The 20954-nt window shown below is 41.7% G+C and overlaps 1 protein-coding gene across 1 annotated transcript; it reads left to right on the forward strand.

The window, feature by feature from the left end:
- The first annotated feature begins 378 nt into the window (after positions 1-378).
- Positions 379-20009, forward strand: LOC130277444 (leukotriene B4 receptor 1-like). Its single transcript, XM_056528118.1, has 3 exons — positions 379-763; positions 8219-8372; positions 18297-20009. The coding sequence occupies exons 2-3, from the start codon at positions 8358-8360 to the stop codon at positions 19338-19340; spliced, it is 1059 nt and encodes a 352-aa protein (XP_056384093.1). The 5' UTR covers positions 379-763; positions 8219-8357; the 3' UTR covers positions 19341-20009.
- Positions 20010-20954: the final 945 nt, after the last annotated feature.

Raw genomic sequence — 20954 nt, forward strand, 5'->3', positions numbered from 1 at the left:
TTTTATAGTGGGAGGGTAGGTAAGGGATCCATGGGTTGTTTGTTTAACATTTCAGATCTCACATTAAAGGGGTACTCTGGTGGAAAACTTTTTTTTTTTTTTTTATCAACTGGTGCCAAAAGTTATACAGATTTGTGAATTACTTGTATTTAAAAATCTTTCCAGTACTTATCAGCTGCTGTATGCTCAGGAGGAAGTTCTTTTCTTTTTAAATCTATTTTCTGTCTGAACACAGTGCTCTCTGCTGACACCTCTGTCCATGTCAGGAACTGTCCAGAGCAGGATAGGTTTGCTATGGGAATTTGCTCCCGCTCTGGACAGCTCCTGACATGGACAGAGGTGTCAGCAGAGAGCACTGTGGTAAGACAGAAAGGAGATTCAAAAAATAAAATAACTTTATGTGAAGCATACAGCAGCTGATAAGTACTGGAAGGATTATGCAATTTACAAATCTGTTTAACTTTCTGGCACCAGTTGATTTTAGTAAACATTTTTTCCCACCGGAGTACCCCTTTAAGTGTCCCTGAGTTGTATTTTCAGTTTTCTGATAGATCTGAAAAAAAGTACAGTAAAAGACCTACGGTATCTGTATCAGTGTGAGGCACAGACAACAATGTCTCTGAAAGGGCAGTTAAACTCCTGTAGTGAAACTTCCTCATGTCTATAGATGATAGAAGTTAATTTGACCAACTGCCTCTGGCTGGTAACTTTAAAAAGTTACAGTACAACCAGTTTTAACTAGAGACCCCACAAAGATCCAAAAGTGAGTATAGCAAATACTACATTAGTTTTGGCTGATTTTACTCTCAAGTTTTTACCAGGAGTGGTCCTCGGATATCAATTACAATGTGCATTAGTGGGTACTGTGGGAGGTATGGGTCACACTTCTGATGAGGCCTGATAAAATCACTCACTCCAGCATCCTAGAAAACGTTGTTTAGAATAGCAGCTGAGAATAGACATGTAGTGGAAATAGGCATGGGTACTAAAATATGCAGCACATTGACCCGATGGTAATGCAGACATAGGATGAGCTGGTCAAGGTCACTCACTGGATGAATAGATTTTCACTATCCTAGGATGTCTAAACCAAACAAACTTAAAATTTTAAGTCAAGTCATAGGAAAAGTTTAGTCATATCTTGCTATGAGGTTGAACCTGTGGGATAACACAACTTTTCCTTCTCGTCTAGGTAGAACAACTTCAGTAAAAATAGGCCCCTTGGGTGTATCTATCTCTCTTGCTTTGACAGCAGCTCCTGTCCCTTCTGTCAGCTGCCGTATCGCCTGTTGTTATAATGACGCCCAGGCCAGTTAGGAGATATGAGGGAATGGTCAATCGTGTCCGGCCTTAGCGCCCACATCCTCCTGAGCTGGCTTATTTAACCTGAACTCTGTCTCCATTTTTTGGTAATGATACCATCTGCATGGCGTTGCTACAGATTGGGCAAGGAAGTGAAGAGATAATAGAAATGATCCCTCTCACAGGCTAGCCTGATGGATATACCCCTTCTTTGTACTATAACATGTAGGTGTCAGACATGTAATATGAGTTCATATAAAACAAAAGGTGGGCTGTAAATGCATGGAAGGAGTTATTGGATGTGTTATGTCTATGTTCTATTTGTAAACCAAAAAAATTGATGTTCTGTATTCACCATTTTGCTGAAATGTATCAAACTTGAGTTACCGTATTTATCGGGGTATACCACGCACCGGCCTATAACATGCACCCTCATTTCACCAAGGATATTTGGGTAAAAAAAGTTTTTTACCCAAATATCCATGGTAAAACGAGGGTGCGTGTGTGCGTGTATACCCCGATATACCCCCAGGAAAGGCAGGGGAGAGAGGCCGTCGCTGCCCGCTTCTCTCTCCCTGCCTTTCCTGGGGTCTAGAGCGCTGCTGTCGGCCCTTTTCACCCCCTTGCTATGCGCTGAACGGCGCGGCGCATGATGTCAGTGCGCCGCGCCGTGCATAGCAACGACGCTGGGGACGCACGACGGAGGCCTGCAGCAGCGCGGACCCGACTCAGGTAATTATGCCACCGGGGATGGGGGGAGGCAACGGGGCAGCGGCGCCCGCAATGGGTGCTGCTGCCCCTTCTCTCCCCCTGGCTGTCGGCGCCGCTTCTCTCCCCCTGGCTATCGGCGCCGGCACCGATAGTCAGGGGGACAGAACGGGCAGCGGCGCCGATAACCAGGGGGTGAAAAGGGCCGACAGCAGCGCTCTAGACCCCAGGAAAGGCAGGGGGAGAGAAGCGGGCAGCGACGGCCTCTCTCCCCCTGCCTTTCCTGGGGGTGTATCGGCGTATAACACGCACACAGACTTTAGGCTAAAAATTTTAGCCTAAAAAGTGCGTGTTATACGCCGATAAATACGGTATATTCCTAAGAGAGAGCATGACACTTTATGACTTTTTCAGGAGAAATACTTCTAGTTGTGTACAAGCTGATATTATGCTAATGTAACCATATATAACAAGATTTATACATGTATTCATACATCTGGTATATGATTATGATTTGTCCATTCAGATCATGCTTCTGTATTTGAATAGCTACAATATAAAATGCAGTGTCCGTTATTAATAAACCAGAACAACTGACTGACAGGACACGCGGCTCATGTGTTATTCTTCCTTCTGCTACAAGACTCAGACTTAACCCATTACACTCCCTTTGGTGAATGATACAGTTAAAGGGGTATTCCGGGGAAAAACATTTTATCCCCTATCCAAAGGATAGGGGATAAGGTGTCTGAACGTGGGGGGCCCCCTGCTGAAACCCCCCACGATCACCCTGCAGCACCCGCATTCTATGCGGGTTTCGAATCTCCAGTTTCGGAAACCTCCAGGTTTCCGGGACTGGGGATGTGACGTCAATCCACGCCCCCTCCATGCATGTCTATGGGAGGGGGCGTGACGTCACGCCCCAGTCCCAGAAACCGGGAGGTTTCCGAAACTAGAGACGCAGTCCCCGCATAGAATGTGGGTGCTGCGGGGAGTCTCGATCAGACATCTTATCCCCTATCCTTTGGATAGGGGATAAAATGTTTTTGTCCGGAATACCCCTTTAATTCAATTGCAGCAATAAATTACAATAAGGGTGAGTGCAGAAAGATCTCTAGATAGCAGCTCTCTCTTAAAGGCCTAGGCCTAGGTAAAGGGGAAAAAAAGAGGATGAGGGTGTGTGGGTAGTATGGGGCAAATTCATGCGTTATTCTCCTAGTCAAAGTTTCTGTAATTCGTTCATGGTGACCAGATCCTCATGAATTTCTTGTAAAATATGTGTCCCCAAAAGACATGATCTTCCAGTCTATAGATTTGACTACTTTGGTGACCCTGGATTGTATAGGGTTGTGCACTGGTTTTTTACACGATGCAGCTAGGAGTAGTCTAGCAGCAGCAAGGACCTAAGAAGGGCTTTGGTCAGAAAAATTTAAAAGCTGGGTACAGTTGGCATATCTCTGGGGATTAAGAGGGATAAAAAATATTACTTTTATTCTGAGTTTTTATTACCTCAGACCAGAAGCTGTTGACAATGGGGCATAGGCCAGGGATATGATATCTTTGCTTTTCCAGCAAGTGTCTGGGTAACCCCTATCAATGTTGCAGAGTTTAGAAGGAGTGGTGTACCATCTGGTCAGTACTTTAAAGCCATTCTCCTGTAGGCAAATATACAGGGGGAGATTTATTAAAACCTGTGCAAAGGAAAAGTTGCCCAGTTGCCCACAGCAACCAATCAGATCGCTTCTTTCATTTTGTAGAGGCCTTGTTAAAAATGAAAGAAGTGATCTGATTGGTTGCTATGGGCAACTGGGCAACTTTTCCTCTAAACAGGTTTTGATAAATCTCCCTCAGTTTTGTACTAGAAAAGCCAGAATGAATGTTTCACCTGAAGAAGCTGTTTGAAGGTCCTTCTCCCAGGCTGAGACAAAAGACAGAGCTTTACAATCCTTCAATGCAAAGCAATTTTATTTTTAGATTTTAGTAAAACATAACAAAAACTATATCAATGTGGTATCACAAAATAAAGCAAACCTGTCATTTTTTCCAGAGTAAATGCCAGAAAAAAAACAAAAAACACAATGGCCCTCATTTATTATTCTAAACCCGAGTTGATTTGTTGGTTTTTTTTAGTCGCATCTTTGTCTGCAACATGTCACAGACATCGTATGCCAGTCTGCGACACGATGTTACATTTTTTCCCGACGGACCCATTTGGATTTTCCCAACCCTGAAAAAGGGGCGTAACCCGACATTTCTAAACTTTCCCAAGTATTTATAAAGCTTTCCAACCCAAATTTGTTGAATTGTTGTGGATTTTTTCCCGACAACTCAGAGGAGTTGGAAACCAAGCCAAAAAGACGCACGTGCGACAAACAGGAAAAAGCAGTTGGGTAAGAAAGCAACATAGACTTAAAACCCGATTTTCTAAGTTAGGCCTGGTCCACACTACGTTTTGTCCCATACGGGAGCGCAAACGGCAGGGGGGAGCTAAAAGCTCGCGCTCCCGTATGTTACCGTATGCGCTCCCGTATGTCATTCATTTCAATGAGCCGACCGGAGTGAAACGTTCGGTCCGGTCGGCTCATTTTTGCGCCGTATGCGCTTTTACAACCGGACCTAAAACTGTGGTCAACCACGGTTTTAGGTCCGGTTGTAAAAGCGCATACGGCGCAAAAATGAGCCGACCGGACCGAACGTTTCACTCCGGTCGGCTCATTGAAATGAATGACATACGGGAGCGCATACGGTAACATACGGGAGCGCGAGCTTTTAGCTCCCTCCTGCCGTATGCGCTCCCGTATGGGACAAAACGTAGTGTGGACCCAGCCTTAATGAGGGCCAATGTGCGGGGTGGGATGCCAGTCTTCCCACACTCAGTTTTTATGAATGGAGGAGAACACAATAGTGGCCAGTGCCTAGACTTTCTCAGTTCATGAAAAACTGACTATTAGAAGAGTAGGCAGAGGAGAAAATTGTAGAAATATAGAAACTACAGATAACAAATGTGGTCAGAAATATGATGTTTCACCTTGAATGATAAGTATGCTTTAAATGGAATGTAAAGATTTAAAAAAAAAATAAAAATGGCCCAGAGAGATGAAATTGAAGGACAAATAGAAAAAAAAACAATACTTACTTCTCCACTCTTGTCCTGTTCTGCACCACTACTGCTCAGTGCGCAGTGCTCTAACAACATTCCCATACACTGGATGCAGCAACCAATCAATGGCCACAGTGGTCACGTGCACTTTCGCTGACAACTAAAAAAAGACATCATAGTACTGACATTTTTCACATTTTCATTTTCTGTTCTAACTCAGGCTCTTGTACATATCCTATATCTCTCTATCTATCTATCTAATACAACCAAAGAAATTGGTTTTCCTGTTGCTATCTATCTATCTAGCTATCTATCAGACCGAGAAAGTAATCATCCAGTAACCTCAATTGAACAAAAGTATTCTGGACACTTTTTATGTGACAATATTACTGTGTTTACCTGCCATATCACTGCATTAACCCCTTAAGGTTTTTCGTTTTTGCACTTTCATTTTTTCCTCCTCACCTTTTAAAAATCATAACCCTTTCAATTTTGCACCTAAAAATCCATATGAGGGCTTATTTTTTGTGACACCAATTCTACTTTGCAGTGAGATTAGTCATGTTACCCAAAAATCTACGGCAAAACGAAAAAAAAAATTATTGTGCAACAAAATTGAAGAAAAAATGCCATTTTGTAACTTTTAGGGGCTTCCGTTTCTACGCAGTACATTTTTCGGTAACAATGACACCTTCTCTTTATTCCGTATGTCCATACGGTTAAAATGATACCCTACTTATATAGGTTTGATTTTGTTGTACTTCTGGAAAAAATCATAACTACTTGCAGGAAAATGTATACGTTTAAAATTGTCATTTTCTGACCCCTATAACTTTTTTATTTTTCTGTATATGTGGCGGTATGAGGGCTAATTTTTTGCGACGGGATCTGAAGTTTTTATTGGTACCATTTTTGTATTGATCGGACTTTTTGATCGCTTTTTATTCACTTTTTCATGATATAAAAAGTTACCAAAAATACACTATTTTGGACTTTGGAATTTTTTTGTGCGTACACCATTGACCGTGCAGTTAAAATAATGATATATTTTTATAGTTCGGACATTTACGCACGCGGCGATACCACATATGTTTATTTTTATTATGTTTATATATTATTTATATGGAATTTGGGAAAAGGGGGGTGATTTAAACTTTTAATGATGAAGGGGTTAATGTGTGTGTGTTAAACTTTTTTTTAAACTTTTTTTCTTTTACACTTTTAGTCCCCTTAGGGGACTTTTAGGAGGAATCATTTGATTCCTCATACAGATGAATGGGATTACATACAATCCCATTCATCTGTGTGCTCTGCACTCGATTGATAAAGCCTGGTCCTGCCAGGCTGTATCATTCAGAGAGCCGGAGCCGACACAGGAGGAGAGGTAAGCCCTCAGGCTACCTCAGTAGTGGATCTCTCCCCCGCGATCGCGCTGCGGGGGAGCGATCCACCCCACTGGACCACCAGGGACTGGATACAGGCACCTTTAGACGCTGCTGTCACCTTTGACAGCGGCGATCTAAAGGGTTAATAGCCGGCCGTGGCAATCGCCGCAAAAATCAGCTGGGGGCCGGCCGGTATGAAGCGGGCTCAAGTCGGAAGCCCGCGTCATACCTCGGTAACGGCCATTGGACGTGTATACACGTCCATGGTCGTTAAAGGGTTAAATTCAGATTAGGCAACAGCCTAATTTCAATTGTACCGCAAAGGGATATTTTCCAAAAAGCAGGAAATATAATGCAATTTTAAACAGTGATGACAGTAAGTTAAAACAGAGTACTGAAACCTAAATCATTGTTCAGCATAAGAATTTAACCCTTGAAATCAATGTAAGGTAACAATGACATACTCTTCAATTATAATGTTTTGTAACAAAAAGGTGGGAAAACACATATTCTGGACTACATTAATACCTTGGGGCCCATTTACTTTTGAAAGTGTATCAGAATTATAGGTCAGTTTTGCTGAAAACCTGGCTTATGTACCTAGAGCCACTTTGGCACTTTTCTTGGCAAGGGGTTGGGACTTAGCAGACAGTTGTTTTGCTGGAAGGAGGCAAGACATGTTGGTGATTCTATGGTGGAGATTTATCAAAACCTGTCCAGAGAAAAAGTTGACCAGTTGCCCATAGCAACCAATCAGCTCGCTTCTTTCATTTTTAGCAAGGCCTCTGCAAAGTGAAAGAAGCAATCTGATTGGTTGCTAGGGCAACTGGGCAATTTTTCCTTTTCACTGGTTTTGATAAATCTCCCCCTGTGTGCTTAAAATTGTGTTCAAATTGTGGTGCAAAAAGTTGGAGTAAAGTAAGATAACTCTTAGTTGGAGTAATGTAGACGGAATCTTTTGCACCACCTAAATAAATCAGTGCTGAGCTTGGAACAACTCTCCACCACATTGTCTGTATGGAGGTCCAATAAAGCCACTTCCCTTTTTAAAACTTCATGAAAACCAAAAACAAACTTTTTTTTATGAAGTTTAAATAAAGGAATTTGTTTTATTGGACCTTTTATTGTCAATTATCCCCCAAAAGTATATTACGACCTTTTAGAGGCAGAGTATATTTATCTATCTAAGCAGCACATCCAGTTAGCAGTTATAGTGTTGCTTCATTCAACAGCAAAATACAGTGGCGATGTTTTGACCATCTCACAAGCGAGATGGCCGAAACATCGCCCCGGCATTCTGGTGTTGAATAAAGCCATACTTTACCAGCTAACTGGATGTGATGCTGTGATATTTTACGTGGATACTTCAAAGGCCGTTTGACCAAGCCTTTCCATAGCTTGCATCCTATCTGGACTTTTGTGGTTGTGCTGCTCATCTTCATTTTTTATCTATGTAATCTACAGTATATATATATATATATATATATATATATATATATATATATATATATCAAACTCTCAAGCATAATGTTGATTTCATTGCATTTGTTTTCATCTTTACAAAGTGCCTACATTTATAATAGTGAAGAGGCTATTGATGAACATATTGATACATACAGACACATACATTATCACCCAACCTGATATGTACAGTAAATGCTACTTACGCAATCAGGCAGTGCTAACATAACTGAAAACATTGTCATACTCTATGCTACGACAGCCGGAAGCTTCATTTGCAATACTCTAAAGGACGTTGAAATATCCTGTAGAGAAATCTCATCTAGACACTAAGGAGAAGTAGTGTCTGCCGTCTTCTTACCAGTGTGATCAAACAGAAATCTGGATACAAATACTTCTACATGATGACGGAAAATGTAAGTAAATGTAAATAATAATTTTACCTTATCAAAACCATTTTCAATTAAAATGATGACGATGAAATTGGTTGTAGCATTAGCAAATATTTCACCTACCTTTGTAATAAAGCTACTTTGGTTTGCTGTGCTGTTTTCACTATATGTAGATATTTTACTTTCATTGTAGAACAATAAGCTATTGATTGATCAGATTTTGTTCTTTGTGTTTATATTATATTGGCGGTGTGTTTGGTTACGTTTTTTTTTATCTCGTACATACCCAGTATTGGTTGTAGGTAGTTTTATGTAAGGGCTCACACAGCAATGCATGGAGAAAATTTGATGCCTAATTATTAAGCGTCTGACCTCTGTGTACAGGTTCCATTTGGTACAATATCTTTGTAGGTGTTTTGCTTTAGAAACAATGCAATATCTGCCAGTTGTTTTTTCTCTTTTGAATTTGTGTGAAATATGACTAAAGAAAAGAAAACACTGCATGCCTCCGATATTGGAATATGTTGGTACAGTAAAAGCCTCATACACCACTTTAGCGGCCCACTTAAAGCTCTCCACAAAATGGAGCATTAATACGTCCATGTGTAAAGATTCTTAATCAGATTGCTTGGATGTCCATGTGTTACTGATCTGAACTACATGGTTTATCATCGGGGTTTTCCATGATTTTTTTTTTCATTGTTTACTGGTTGGAATTCACATATAGTTGAAAAAAAAGTTTTCTCATTCATAGTTCTTCCACGGATCCAGTGTCTCCTGCTGGGCCCACTGCAGTAATGTCATGTACATTGTTGACATGATGCTGCAACCAACCACTGGCCTTAGTGGTCTCTGTTTACATTCATGGCACGTGGACCTTGAGCACAGTGACTGGCTAGAGTGTCACATTAGCAATGTTTGTGATAAGGATTGCATAAGGATTTTTCTAATTTACGCCAGTTTCAGCTAGTAGACAGTTCTTCTTTAAGCCACAATCACATTAACAAAACAAATCTTTATAAGGCTAAGCTTCAGATTTTCAACAGTTTTCAGACAGGTTCCATAAGCTACAAAAATTACTAACAAACAGCAAAATTGGTGATAAAGATATATATATTTTTTAAAGATTTTACAGTTGTTAACTATAGAACCAATGTTGGTCAATGTATGTAGTATGTTGTATTTTTCATTGGCACAACTTATACATATCAATTATTGGCTTTTTTAAAGAAAAAAATAAAATAAACATCAATTATGGCAATTTTTTTTTATATTTGCCCTGCTCATAAATAACTGGCATAAATAACTTGTGTACCTTAATTCTATGAGTTGCTGCCATTACAGTGATGCAAAATATCTATAGAGTAGTGATGAGCGGCATTGCCCATATTCGAATTTGAGATATTTCACCAATATATAGACGAATATTCGTCTTATATTCGCGAATTTCGCGTATTCATTTTATTTGCATATGCGAATATTCGCATATTTGAGGAAGAAAACAGTGAGGGGGTGGGTAACTTTACTATTGGTTGCTAGGGATGTTGTTGAGTGTATTTGCATAATTCTAACTGGCCCTCAAATGAAAAGAAGGAATATGCGCATATGTAAATATGTGGAAAAAAATGAATATTCGTAATTTCGAATATATAGCGAATATATTTGCAATATTCGCGAATTTGCATATATGCGATATTCACGGTAAAAATTCTAAATGCAAATATTCGCGCCCAACACTAGTATAGAGTTGTTTAAATAGTTTACTATTGCACGAAAATAACCCACTTTTTAGAATAAAATGACATATTCTTGTGTCACCGTAGCCTGAGAGCCATACGTTTTTTTAAATATCTTTTCTAAGGTTTCTGCTAATCTTCGTACTCGCACTTTCATTTTTCTGTCTTAGATCTTTAACCTGTTCAGGACGTGGGGCGTATGCATACTCCCTGCATCCCGAGTCCTTAAGGACGTGGGGCGTATGCATACGCCCGTGGGAATTCCGGTCCCCGCCACTAGACGGTTGGGGACCGGACCGGAAGGCCTGCTGGAATCATTCAGCAGGCATCCCGGCACATGCGATTTTCTGCTATTCCGGGCTGATCGGGTCTCTGGTGACCCGATCAACCAGAAAATAGGGATGATCTGAGTTTTCAGTGACACCCCCGATCATCCTGCAGTATAGGAGCGAGGTCGCCGGGCTGCGATTTCCTCCTTTCCCCTGCCATTAGTCAAAACTGAGTTCTGACCAATGGCAGTGCAGGACCGGGGGTTGCCATGGAAACTCCCCGTTCTGCCCACCCCTGGATGTCGGGCAGAACGGGAGGGAGAAGATGGAGACCGGTACCTTACCTGAAGATGGCGTGGGGACCGAAGATCATCGTGGAGACTGCAGAGATCCCTGCTCAGGTAGGGAAACGATGGTGGTGGTGGTGGTGGTGGTGGGGGGGTAATGGAAGTGAAAGTAAACTGATCTTTACTGTGGCAACCACTAGGAAGGCCGAACTGCAACTCCCAGCATGCCCAGACAGCCAAAGGCTGTCTGGGCATGCTGGGAGTTGTAGTTTTGCAACATCTGGAGGGTCACAGTTTGGAGACCACTGTTACAGTGGTGCCCAAACGGTAGCCCTCCAGATGTTGCCAAACTACATCTCTCAGCATGCCTAGACTGTCCAGGCATTCTGGGAGTTGTAGTTCTGTAACATCTGTCCCTCCAGATTTTGCAATTTTCATGAAATTTTTGAAAATTGCTGCTCTACTTTGAAGCCCTCTAATTTAAAAAAAAAAGTAAAAATATGTCCATTTTATGATGCCAACATAAAGTGGACATATTGTACTTGTGAAGAAAAATAAAAAAAATTTTGGAATATCCATTTTCCTTTCAAGTAGAGAACTTCAAATTTAGAAAAATGCTAAATTTTCAAAATTTTCATGAAATTTTGGGATTTTTCACCAAAAAAGGATGCAAGTAACGCCAAAAATTTACCACCAAAATAAAGTAGAATATGTCACGAAAAAACAATCAGAATATTCGGTAAAAGCGTTTTAGAGTTATTAATTCGTAAAGTGACGGTGGTCAGAATTGCGACAAAGGGCTCAGTCCTTAAGGTGAAAAAGTGCTGCGTCCTTAAGGGGTTAATAGCCATAACACTTTTATTTTTTAAAGCAGAAATGGACATCTAGCGCTTGGTGCAGTAAAACCAGGTACTTTATTGTAGGATCATCGGATACAAACATGCATCAGGACAAACACAGACACATTTCAGACCTTTACCGGCATACCACATATATTAAAATCCAAACTTGAAATACTTATGAGGATATCACATGTGTAATGACATCACACTTCACAAGGATTGGATGGAAAACATGGAAAATGGATATAAGATTACATGAGAAAAGACAAGACGCTATGATGTTATAAAAAAAAATGGAACAAATTACAGAGAAATAGAGATGTAAATGGGATTAAGACATAGATCAAAAGTATAATAATAAAAACAATTAACATATAGCCATTATTAATATCTCATTATTAAATCATGTCTCGAATTCATACCCCTAGGTTCTCTTGTATCCAATACAAAAATCCAATAGGATTCTCTATTGAATAATTTACGTCTCAGGTCCCCTCCTCTAATGGTATTGTAAACCCGTTCGATGGCATCAACGAAAAGTGTGGACACATCTCCACTATGGTGATCCTGAAAAGGTCGGTACAATGCAAAGAGTTAGATATGCAACCCACATACTGGCAGCAGTATACAGTACAAGCTGCAAGGTAAACCATCGAAGTTGTATTGCAATTTATATAGTTCCTGTTGGAATATCTCTTGGCGGTACTGTAAGATGTAAAAGAATCTGATGCCTGTATGAGGGAGCAAGTAATGCACTGTCTGTGGCCACATCGACAGGTGCCCGGAGAATGTAGCCAGGTAGAATGGACATGTTTTTTAGTATTATCTAAAAAAAAAACATATGAGGGCTTGTTTTTTGCTTGACCAATTAATTGTACTTTGTAATGACCTTCTTCGCTTTTCCATTACATGCTCCAAAACCTCCAAAACCTTATGTGTGTGTTACGGCTGAGGTGTAGTGGATCTGCTTTACCTGTGTGGATGATGACGTGGGCCATATCAGGGAGTGGAGTTTAAGGTGCTGCTGGTTTTCACCGGAGCACGCCACAAACCGGGAGGGAATTGCAGCGGCAGGCGGCACAGAGGTCGACACCCCTGATACGACTCGTCCACACAGGCGGCCGAGATGTAATGCAGTACTGGATGGATAGGCAACTCGTAGTCAGGACAGGCAAGCGGTCAGGACAGACTGCACAGTAGCAAGGTAAGGTCACGAAGCAAGAGGTCAGAGGGCAGGCGACACAGGAGCAAGGTCAGGGTACATTGCAACAGGGTCTGTAACACGGCAAGGCAAGGCACAAACAGAATGCTTTCTCTTAGGCTGATAAGGCAAAAAGATATGGCAAGGGTCAAAAGGAAGTGCCTGTACTTATAGGATCATGGGAAAGAACAAACCAATCAAATGTGCACTGTCCCTTTAAATTTCATAGAGTCGGCAACCTGTAACTGTACGGAGATGATGGGGGAGGTAAGAGGCAGTGGGCAGGCTGCGATCGCATTGCGGGATGCGAAACGCAGTACGGGGTATGCCTGGCATTGGTTCGAGACAATATAGCCGAGGAACGGCAGAGACGACTACTCGGAGACATTTCTCTAGCTTGGTGCAGAGACGGTTGCTCCGAAGGCATCTCAGGACCTGACGCATTTGAGTGCGATGGACTTCCAAGTTGGGCTGTAAGATCAAGATGTCATCCAGATACACCACAACACAAGTGTAAAGGAGATCTCGAAAAATGTCATTGACAAATTCTTGAAAGAACGGCCGGGGCGTTACAGAGACCAAACGGCATCACAAGGTACTCATAATGTCCGTCACGAGTGTTAAAAGTCATCTTCCACTCGTCTCCTTCCCGAATTCTAATGAGATTATACGTCCCTCGCAAGTCCAACTTGGTGAAAATCTTAGCTCCCCATAGGCGATCAAATTATTCCGAGATCAGAGGAAAAGGGTAACGGTTCTTGATGGTGATCTTCTTAAGTCCCCGGTAATCAATGCAGGGATGGAGAGAACCATCTTTCTTTTCCACAAAGAAAAAACTGGCTCCGACAGCAGAGGTAGACTTCCGAACGAAGCCCTTCTGGCCCCAACGAGAGACTTCTCCGGAGCACCAATCAAGAACCGGGGAGTGATGTTGCAGCCAAGGCAGACCGAGGAGAACCGAGGAAGAACAGTGTGGAAGCACATAGAACTTAATCCTCTCCTTGTGCAGAGCACCCACTTGCATCTTCAGAGGTTCCGTGATAAACTTCTCAGCAGAATTCAGGCACTCCCCATTGATGGTAGAGATGTACAGAGGCTTAGCAAGCTGTGTGACTGGGAGGCATCCACGAAATTCCCTGCAGAACTAGAGTCCAAAAGCAGAAACAAGGAACCGAAGAGATGCCTAGAGATGCCTCTCCCACGTGCCCTAGGGGCGTGCGTTTACCGGTCGCTGAGACCGAAGAGGGCAGTTAATGCGAAAATGCTCCTGGCTGGCACATTATTCTCTTCCCGACGGTGTGACCTCTCTTGTGGAGACAGGTGTGCACGATCCACCTACATGGGCTCTTCAGAAGATGGCAAAGACGTAGGAAGAGGAGGTCGCTGAAACACTGGAGCCAAATGGGGAAGGCGACAAGAATGGGCAGGTTCGCGTTCTTGACGGAGCTCCTCTTGCCTCTCAGCAAAACGCACATCATTGCGGTTAGCCAGCAGAATGAGTTCGCTCAGGGTAGAAGAAGGAGGTTCCCTTTTGGCCAAAGCATCTTTAACCTTGCTGTAAAGTCCTTTTTTGAAGGTGGCACAAAGGGCTGCATTATTCCAGTCAAGTTCAGAAGCCAAGGTGCGAAATTTGACTGTATACTCGCCAACAGAAGAATCCCCTTGGAGGAGGTTCAGAAGCGCAATTTTGGCAGAGGAAGACCGAGCAGGCTCTTCAAAGATGCTGGGGAATTCAGAGAGGGAAGCTTGCAGGTTGGTAGTCACCGGGTCGCTCCTGTCCCATGGAGGAGTGGCCCAGGCTAGAGCCTTACCAGAGAGCAAACTAACCATGAAGGCCACCTTGGCATGCTCCGTCAGGAACTGATCGGCCCTCAGTTCAATATGCATGGAGCACTGGGTCACGAATCCCTGCACAGTTTAGGGTCCCCTTCATACTTTGTCGGCAGGGATAAATGAAGTTTGGGACCAACGGATGCTGCAGACTAGTGTTGCTCGCGAATATTCGCAATGCGAATTTTATTCGCGAATATTGCATGTTCCCGAATTCGCGAATATTCGCGAATATAGCACTATATATTCGTAATTACGAATATTTTTTATTTTTTTTTATTATTATTTTTTTTATCACATTACACATCACAGTGATCATCCCTCTCTGCTTCCAGCTTGTGTGGTGTGGCGTGCGTATTTTCGCATATACGAAAATTAGCATATGCAAATTTATGCCTATGTTAATTTATGTATATGCTAATTTTCGCATATGCAAAAATAAAATGCGAATATTACGAATATGCGAATTTAGCGAATATATTACGAATATTCGTCCATATATTCGCGAATTCGAATATGGCCTATGCAGCTCAACACTACTGCAGACACCGGAGGAGCCACTGGAGCAGGTTGCGAATGTTGCTGCTGCTGTAGTTGCTGCTGCTGGACCGTGAGGAGCTGTTGCATCATCGCGGACAGTTGGTTCAACTGCTACGCTTGTTGGGCTATTTGCTGGGACTGCTGGGTCTCAATAGAAGTGAGGTCAGGAACATCAAGCAGAGGCACCAAGGCGGGATCCATGGCCAGATCTTATTGTTATGGTTGAGGTGTAGTGGATCCACTTTACCCAGGTCGCTACCCCTGATACGACTCGTCCACACAGGTGGCTGAGATGTAACGTGGTACTGGATGGATAAGGCAACTTGAAGTCAGGACAGGCAGGTGGTCAGGGCAGGCGGCACAGTAGCAAGGTCAGGTCACAAAGCAAAAGGTTAGAGGGCAGGCGGCACAGGAGCAAGGTCAGGGTACATAACAACAGGGTCTGGAACACGGCAAGGCAAGGCACAAACAGAACACTTTCTCTTAGGCTGATAAGGCACAAAGATCCGGCAAGGGTCAAAAGGAAGTGCCTGTACTTATAGGGTCATGAGAAAGCTAGAACCAATTAAATGTGTACTGTCCCTTTAAATTTCACAGAGCAGGCGAGCGCGTGCCCTAGGAGGCGAGGCCACACATGTCGGCGGCGTATGGAGACGACGGGGGAGGTAAGAGGCAGTGGACAGGCTGCGATCGTATCGCGGAATGCAAAACACAGTACGGGGTATGCCGGACAGTGGAGGAGGAGTGAGTCCACGGCCAGCATGTCTGGCACAAATCCTAACAGTGTGAGGTAAAATAAAAAAATGAAATTTAGCAAATTTGGGGAGTTTTTTTTTTTTTTAGATTGTTAGCTGTACGATTAAACTTACATGTTATCTTAATTCTTTAGGTTAGGCAGATTACAACAATACCCAATTTGTATAGTTTCCATCATGTTATTATTTTTATTAATTTTATTTTAAATTGCCATTTCTCAACCCTATAAATCTTAGTTTTCATTTTTGTGCTGTGATCTGTAATTTTTATCACTATTATTTTTGTATTGATCAGACTTTTTGATCACTTTTTACTCCATTTTTTTCTGTGATATGTAGTGTTGCTCGCGAATATTCGCAATGCTAATTTTATTCGTGAATATCGCATATTCGCGAATCCGCGAATATTCGCAAAAATAGCACTATATATTCACAATTACGAATATTCGTATTTTTTTTTTTCACAGTACACATCACAGTGATCATCCCTCTCTGCTTCCAGTTTGTGTGGTGTAAAGAAGGCTCTAATACTACAGTGTGAGACTGGCGTGCGAATTTTCGCATATGCGAAAATTTACATGTGCAAATTTTTCTCAAATGCAAATTTTCACTTATGTTAATTTTCACATGCGAATTTTCGCATATGCAGATTTTCTCATATGTGAATTTTCGCTTATGCGAAAATAAACGCGAATATTACGAATATGCGAATTTAGCGAATATATGACGAATATTCGTCCATTATTCGCAAAATATCGCAAATTCGAATATGGCCTATGCCGCTCAACACTAGTGATATGATGTGATCAAAAAAAGCAATTCTGTGTTGTTGTTTTTTACGCTTATGCCATTTACCATATGGGATAAATAATGTTATATTTTAATAGAGTCCACAATTCCGCATGCATTGAAACCAATAATGTTTATTTTTATTATATTTACATATTTTTTTATATGGAAAATGGCGGGTGATTTATATATATTTTAATGTATGTCTACACTTTATTGGTCCACTTAAGGGACATTTATGGGGAATCAATAGATTCCTCATTTAAATCAATGCTACTAAAACCAGCTGGAGGGGGCGTCCACGCCTGACGTGTCACGGACTCAAGTCATGAGCCTGTGCCCTATTCTTTATACTTTATGACATAACACAGTACATTTAATAACTTATATGTATACCAAAAGGGTGATAAAGGAGGAGTCCAGCTGTCAGTCACTTCCGCTCTGATCATACAGGAACAATCTGACCCTATACAGTCACCATCACATTACATGTACAGTATAATAATTAAGGCTAAAGAGGTTATTTAATGATTAGAAGTTATCTTATCACACATCTACAAGATAGATGATAACTATCTGACTGAAAGAAGAAGCAGCAGCTTGCATGCTCAGCCTCTGCTCAGTTGACTGTTTATGGGACTTCATAACTAGTGATGAGCGGCATTGCCCATATTCGAATTAGCGATATTTCACGAATATATAGACGAATATTTGTCTTATATTCGGAAATTTCGCATATTCGTTATATTCGCATATGCAAATATTTGCATATGTGAATATTCGAATATTCGCGTATTTGAGGAAGAAAACAGTGAGGGGGTGGGCAACTTCACTGTTGGTTGCTAGGGATGTTGTTGATAACCTCTGACAAGTGTATTTGCAGCATTCTAATTGGCCCACAAGTGAAAAGAAGGAATATGTGAATATTCACACATGCGAATATGCGTAATTCATCATATTTAGTGAATATATTCGCAATATTCGCGAATTTGCGATAAAAATTCGAAATGCGAATATTCGTGCCCAAAACTATTCATAAGAAAGCCGAGTACATGATTGAGAGTGACTGAAGCAGAGGCCTTAGTCATCTCTAGCCGCAGCATAGGTGAGGTAGGTATGTTTTATTCACCTTTTTGCAGACGCAGGTTAGGCAAGGTAGGATTTGTTTTACCCATGCTATTACCATTAGGGTTAGGTAGGTATACGTTTCATTTCTTTATAGTAGGCCTTGGTTGTAAGCCTGGGCACACCATCTAGTCACTGGTTGGGGTAAGTAGGGTGTCATTTTCACCCAATGTCAAAGGCCATGATGACCTTAAGCATGTAGGTTGGTACAACCTGGATTTATGGAAGGGGCCGGCTGACATAAATTCCCGGTTGCAGAGGTCAGGGGCATGGTTTGGATGTTGCGCTGTTCACTCGTGGGACAAGGGATCTTAGTTGTTGTGGTATGGGGATTCCCAGCAGTTAGTCTCAGGCTATTCAGATAGATGTTTTCCAACCGATAAGTAGGTGATAACCTTTAATCTTATGATAAAATCCTTTAAGACATGTGATTTTGTAGGAAAGGGTTGAAGTAGCAGTGGGCCCTCTTGCCTGCTGAGCCCCTGTGCACTGGTTCTACATCCGTGTCTGTGTGAATGGAAATCAAAGTAGTTATAAAAATTACAATTCAATTTTATCTCTTTTCTCTTGACAGTACACATTGACAGAACTGTCGACCGCTCTCAATGTTGCCATAACAAATTCCACTTCAGCTTCATCATCTGCCAGTCTTGGCATTGCCATTCTCTCAATTGCTTTCATCATTGGATTCCCAGGAAATGTATTTGTCATTTGGACAATCTTTACACGAATGAAGAAACGCACTGTGACCTGCATCCTTATTTCAAATCTGGCCATAGCAGACATCATTCTCATCCTCACAATACCATTTTTCCTCCATTTACTTTCCACCGGTAGCTGGAGATTTGGAGTCATTATATTCAAGATGTGCCATTACGTTAGCTGTTTAAGTATGTACGCCAGCATATTCCTGATCACCTTCATGAGCATGGACCGCTTTCTAGCTGTGGCTAAACCCCACATGTCTCACAAAGTCAGGACAAAGCTGGCTGCCCACATTATAGTTCTCGCCGTATGGGTTCTAGCATCGTTGCTTGCAATTCCTACACCAATTTACCGTACAGTAACAAAAAGTGGCATGATACAACGATGTACTAATGAAGTGCCAGTAAATGGTTTTCAACACATAGTCTTTCAGTATATGCTTGAAACTCTGATGGGATTTGTTATACCTTTCACAATCATAGTGTCCTGCTACGTCTACATTGGACTGAGATTGCGCACCGTAAAATTCCAGACCAAACATAAGACAAGCCGGCTAGTCATCTTGATCATTGTAACCTTTGCCCTTTTCTGGATCCCATATCATGTGGTGAATTTAATTCACATTTCTGGGGAACTATCATCATCAAAAAAACTTATACAAGCTGCTTACCTTGCCAAACCTAATGCTACAGCCTTCGTATTTCTTAGTAGTAGCATTAATCCTATTTTATATGTTTTTGCCGGTGGCAGCTTCATTAGAACTGCTGGGGTGGGATTCATGGCCAAACTCTTTGAAGCAACTGGTTCGGAGGCAGGCAGTTTAAGAAAAGTTTCCCAAGTATTCCAGCAGAGGAGTCGAAAACAGTCATCGGAGCAAGGGAAATTACAGCAACCAACAGAAACTGAACATTAATATTCCTAAAAACAGGATTTAAAAGAGACATACATGCATGATCACAAAGGCTGTTTTTACACAACAGTATTTGGCTCAGTATTTTGCGTCAATATTTGTAAGCCAAAATTAGGAGTGGGTCCAAAATATAAAATACGTCCTAATCTTTCCATTATGTTTTTGTCACTTCTGATTTTGGCTTAGAAATATTGGTATAAAATACTAAGCCAAATACTGCTGTTAGAATACAGCAAAAACAGGGGTAGTACTAATTAAGGAATTGTATCAAAACAAGTATTACTGTACATAAAAAGAAACTGCAAGTCACAGTATGTTCCTCTTTACTGTAAAATTGCTACTTTAACATGACTTGTACAAAATGTTTATTGTCGTCGTAAAGAAAGAGTTCCCCCAGAATATATGTATGCTATGTAGAAGGGGCTCTCATTGTGACAGACTCCAGATAACCCTGCCTGCAGGGGAAGGCTTAGGAAGAGTGGGCACCTTGGATTTGAGGGGTTGTCTCAAAAATCTAATCGGGTCTAAACGGATGCATTATGTGAATTAAAATTATTTGAGATAGATATTGTATACGTAGGAATCCCCCTTGTGCCTGCTTTGTTTTGATAACCTAATGCCCTTAGTTATGAACCACTAAGGTAGGTGAGGCATGCTCGGTTCAACGGCAGTTTCCAGCCACAGTTCAGAGAGGAAACCAGGTGATGCAAACCTTATTAATATGCGTGTGTAACTTTATCACTGTAACTGTATGTGACTTGGTGTTTGCAAAATAGGTTGCAGGTCTTTTGCCACCATTTTTGGGGTACAAAAAAATTCATTGTTTGCTTAAAGGAGTACTCTGGTGCAGACTACTCCTGCTCCGTCCTGCCCGGGCTGCATAAAAAATGAAAATAAACCATCACTCACGTTCCTGGGTTCCCGCGGAGCACCAATACAGCTGATCGGTCCTCCGGTCCATCTTCTTCATACTTCTGTGTGAACGAAGCGTCACGTAGCGCTCAGCCTATCGCCGGCCACAATGTTCTGCCTCGGCCCATAATAGGCTGAGCGCCATGTGACGCTTCGTTCACACAGACGGAGCAGGAGTAGTCTGCACCAGAGTACTCCTTTAATGTTAAGGCTTTTTTTTTACAGAGAGAATGTAAAAAACACATCAATTCTGCTTTTGCTTTTTGCATTGCCATTTTAAATCATGCGCATAGGGGTTTAAAGTTGTTAATGTTGTGGGCACAAGGTCAGGGTCAGCCCTACAATTGGTACTGCTGGGTCCATTGGACCCAGGTGACATCCTTATAGGGGCAGCAGATTGCAGTTACATACAGCCACATAAAGTTACAGTGACAAAGTTACACATGCATATTAATAAGGTTTGCATCACCTGGTTTCCTCTCTTAACTGTGGCTGGAAAATGCCGTTAAACTGAGCATGCCTCACTTACCTAAGGGTGCGTTAACACGGCCGTTTGCCCCCGTTCCATAAAAAAAAAAAAACGGATTTAAAAAAAAAAACGGATAGAAACGGCTGATCAAACGGGTATCCATTTTGAAGTTTTTAACCGTTTTTTAAACCGTTTTTTTTTCTTTTTTTGTTAAGTATGAAAAATCAGCCACTTGC

This window comes from Hyla sarda, chromosome 1, assembly GCF_029499605.1.
Source record: "Hyla sarda isolate aHylSar1 chromosome 1, aHylSar1.hap1, whole genome shotgun sequence".
NCBI lineage: Eukaryota > Metazoa > Chordata > Amphibia > Anura > Hylidae > Hyla > Hyla sarda.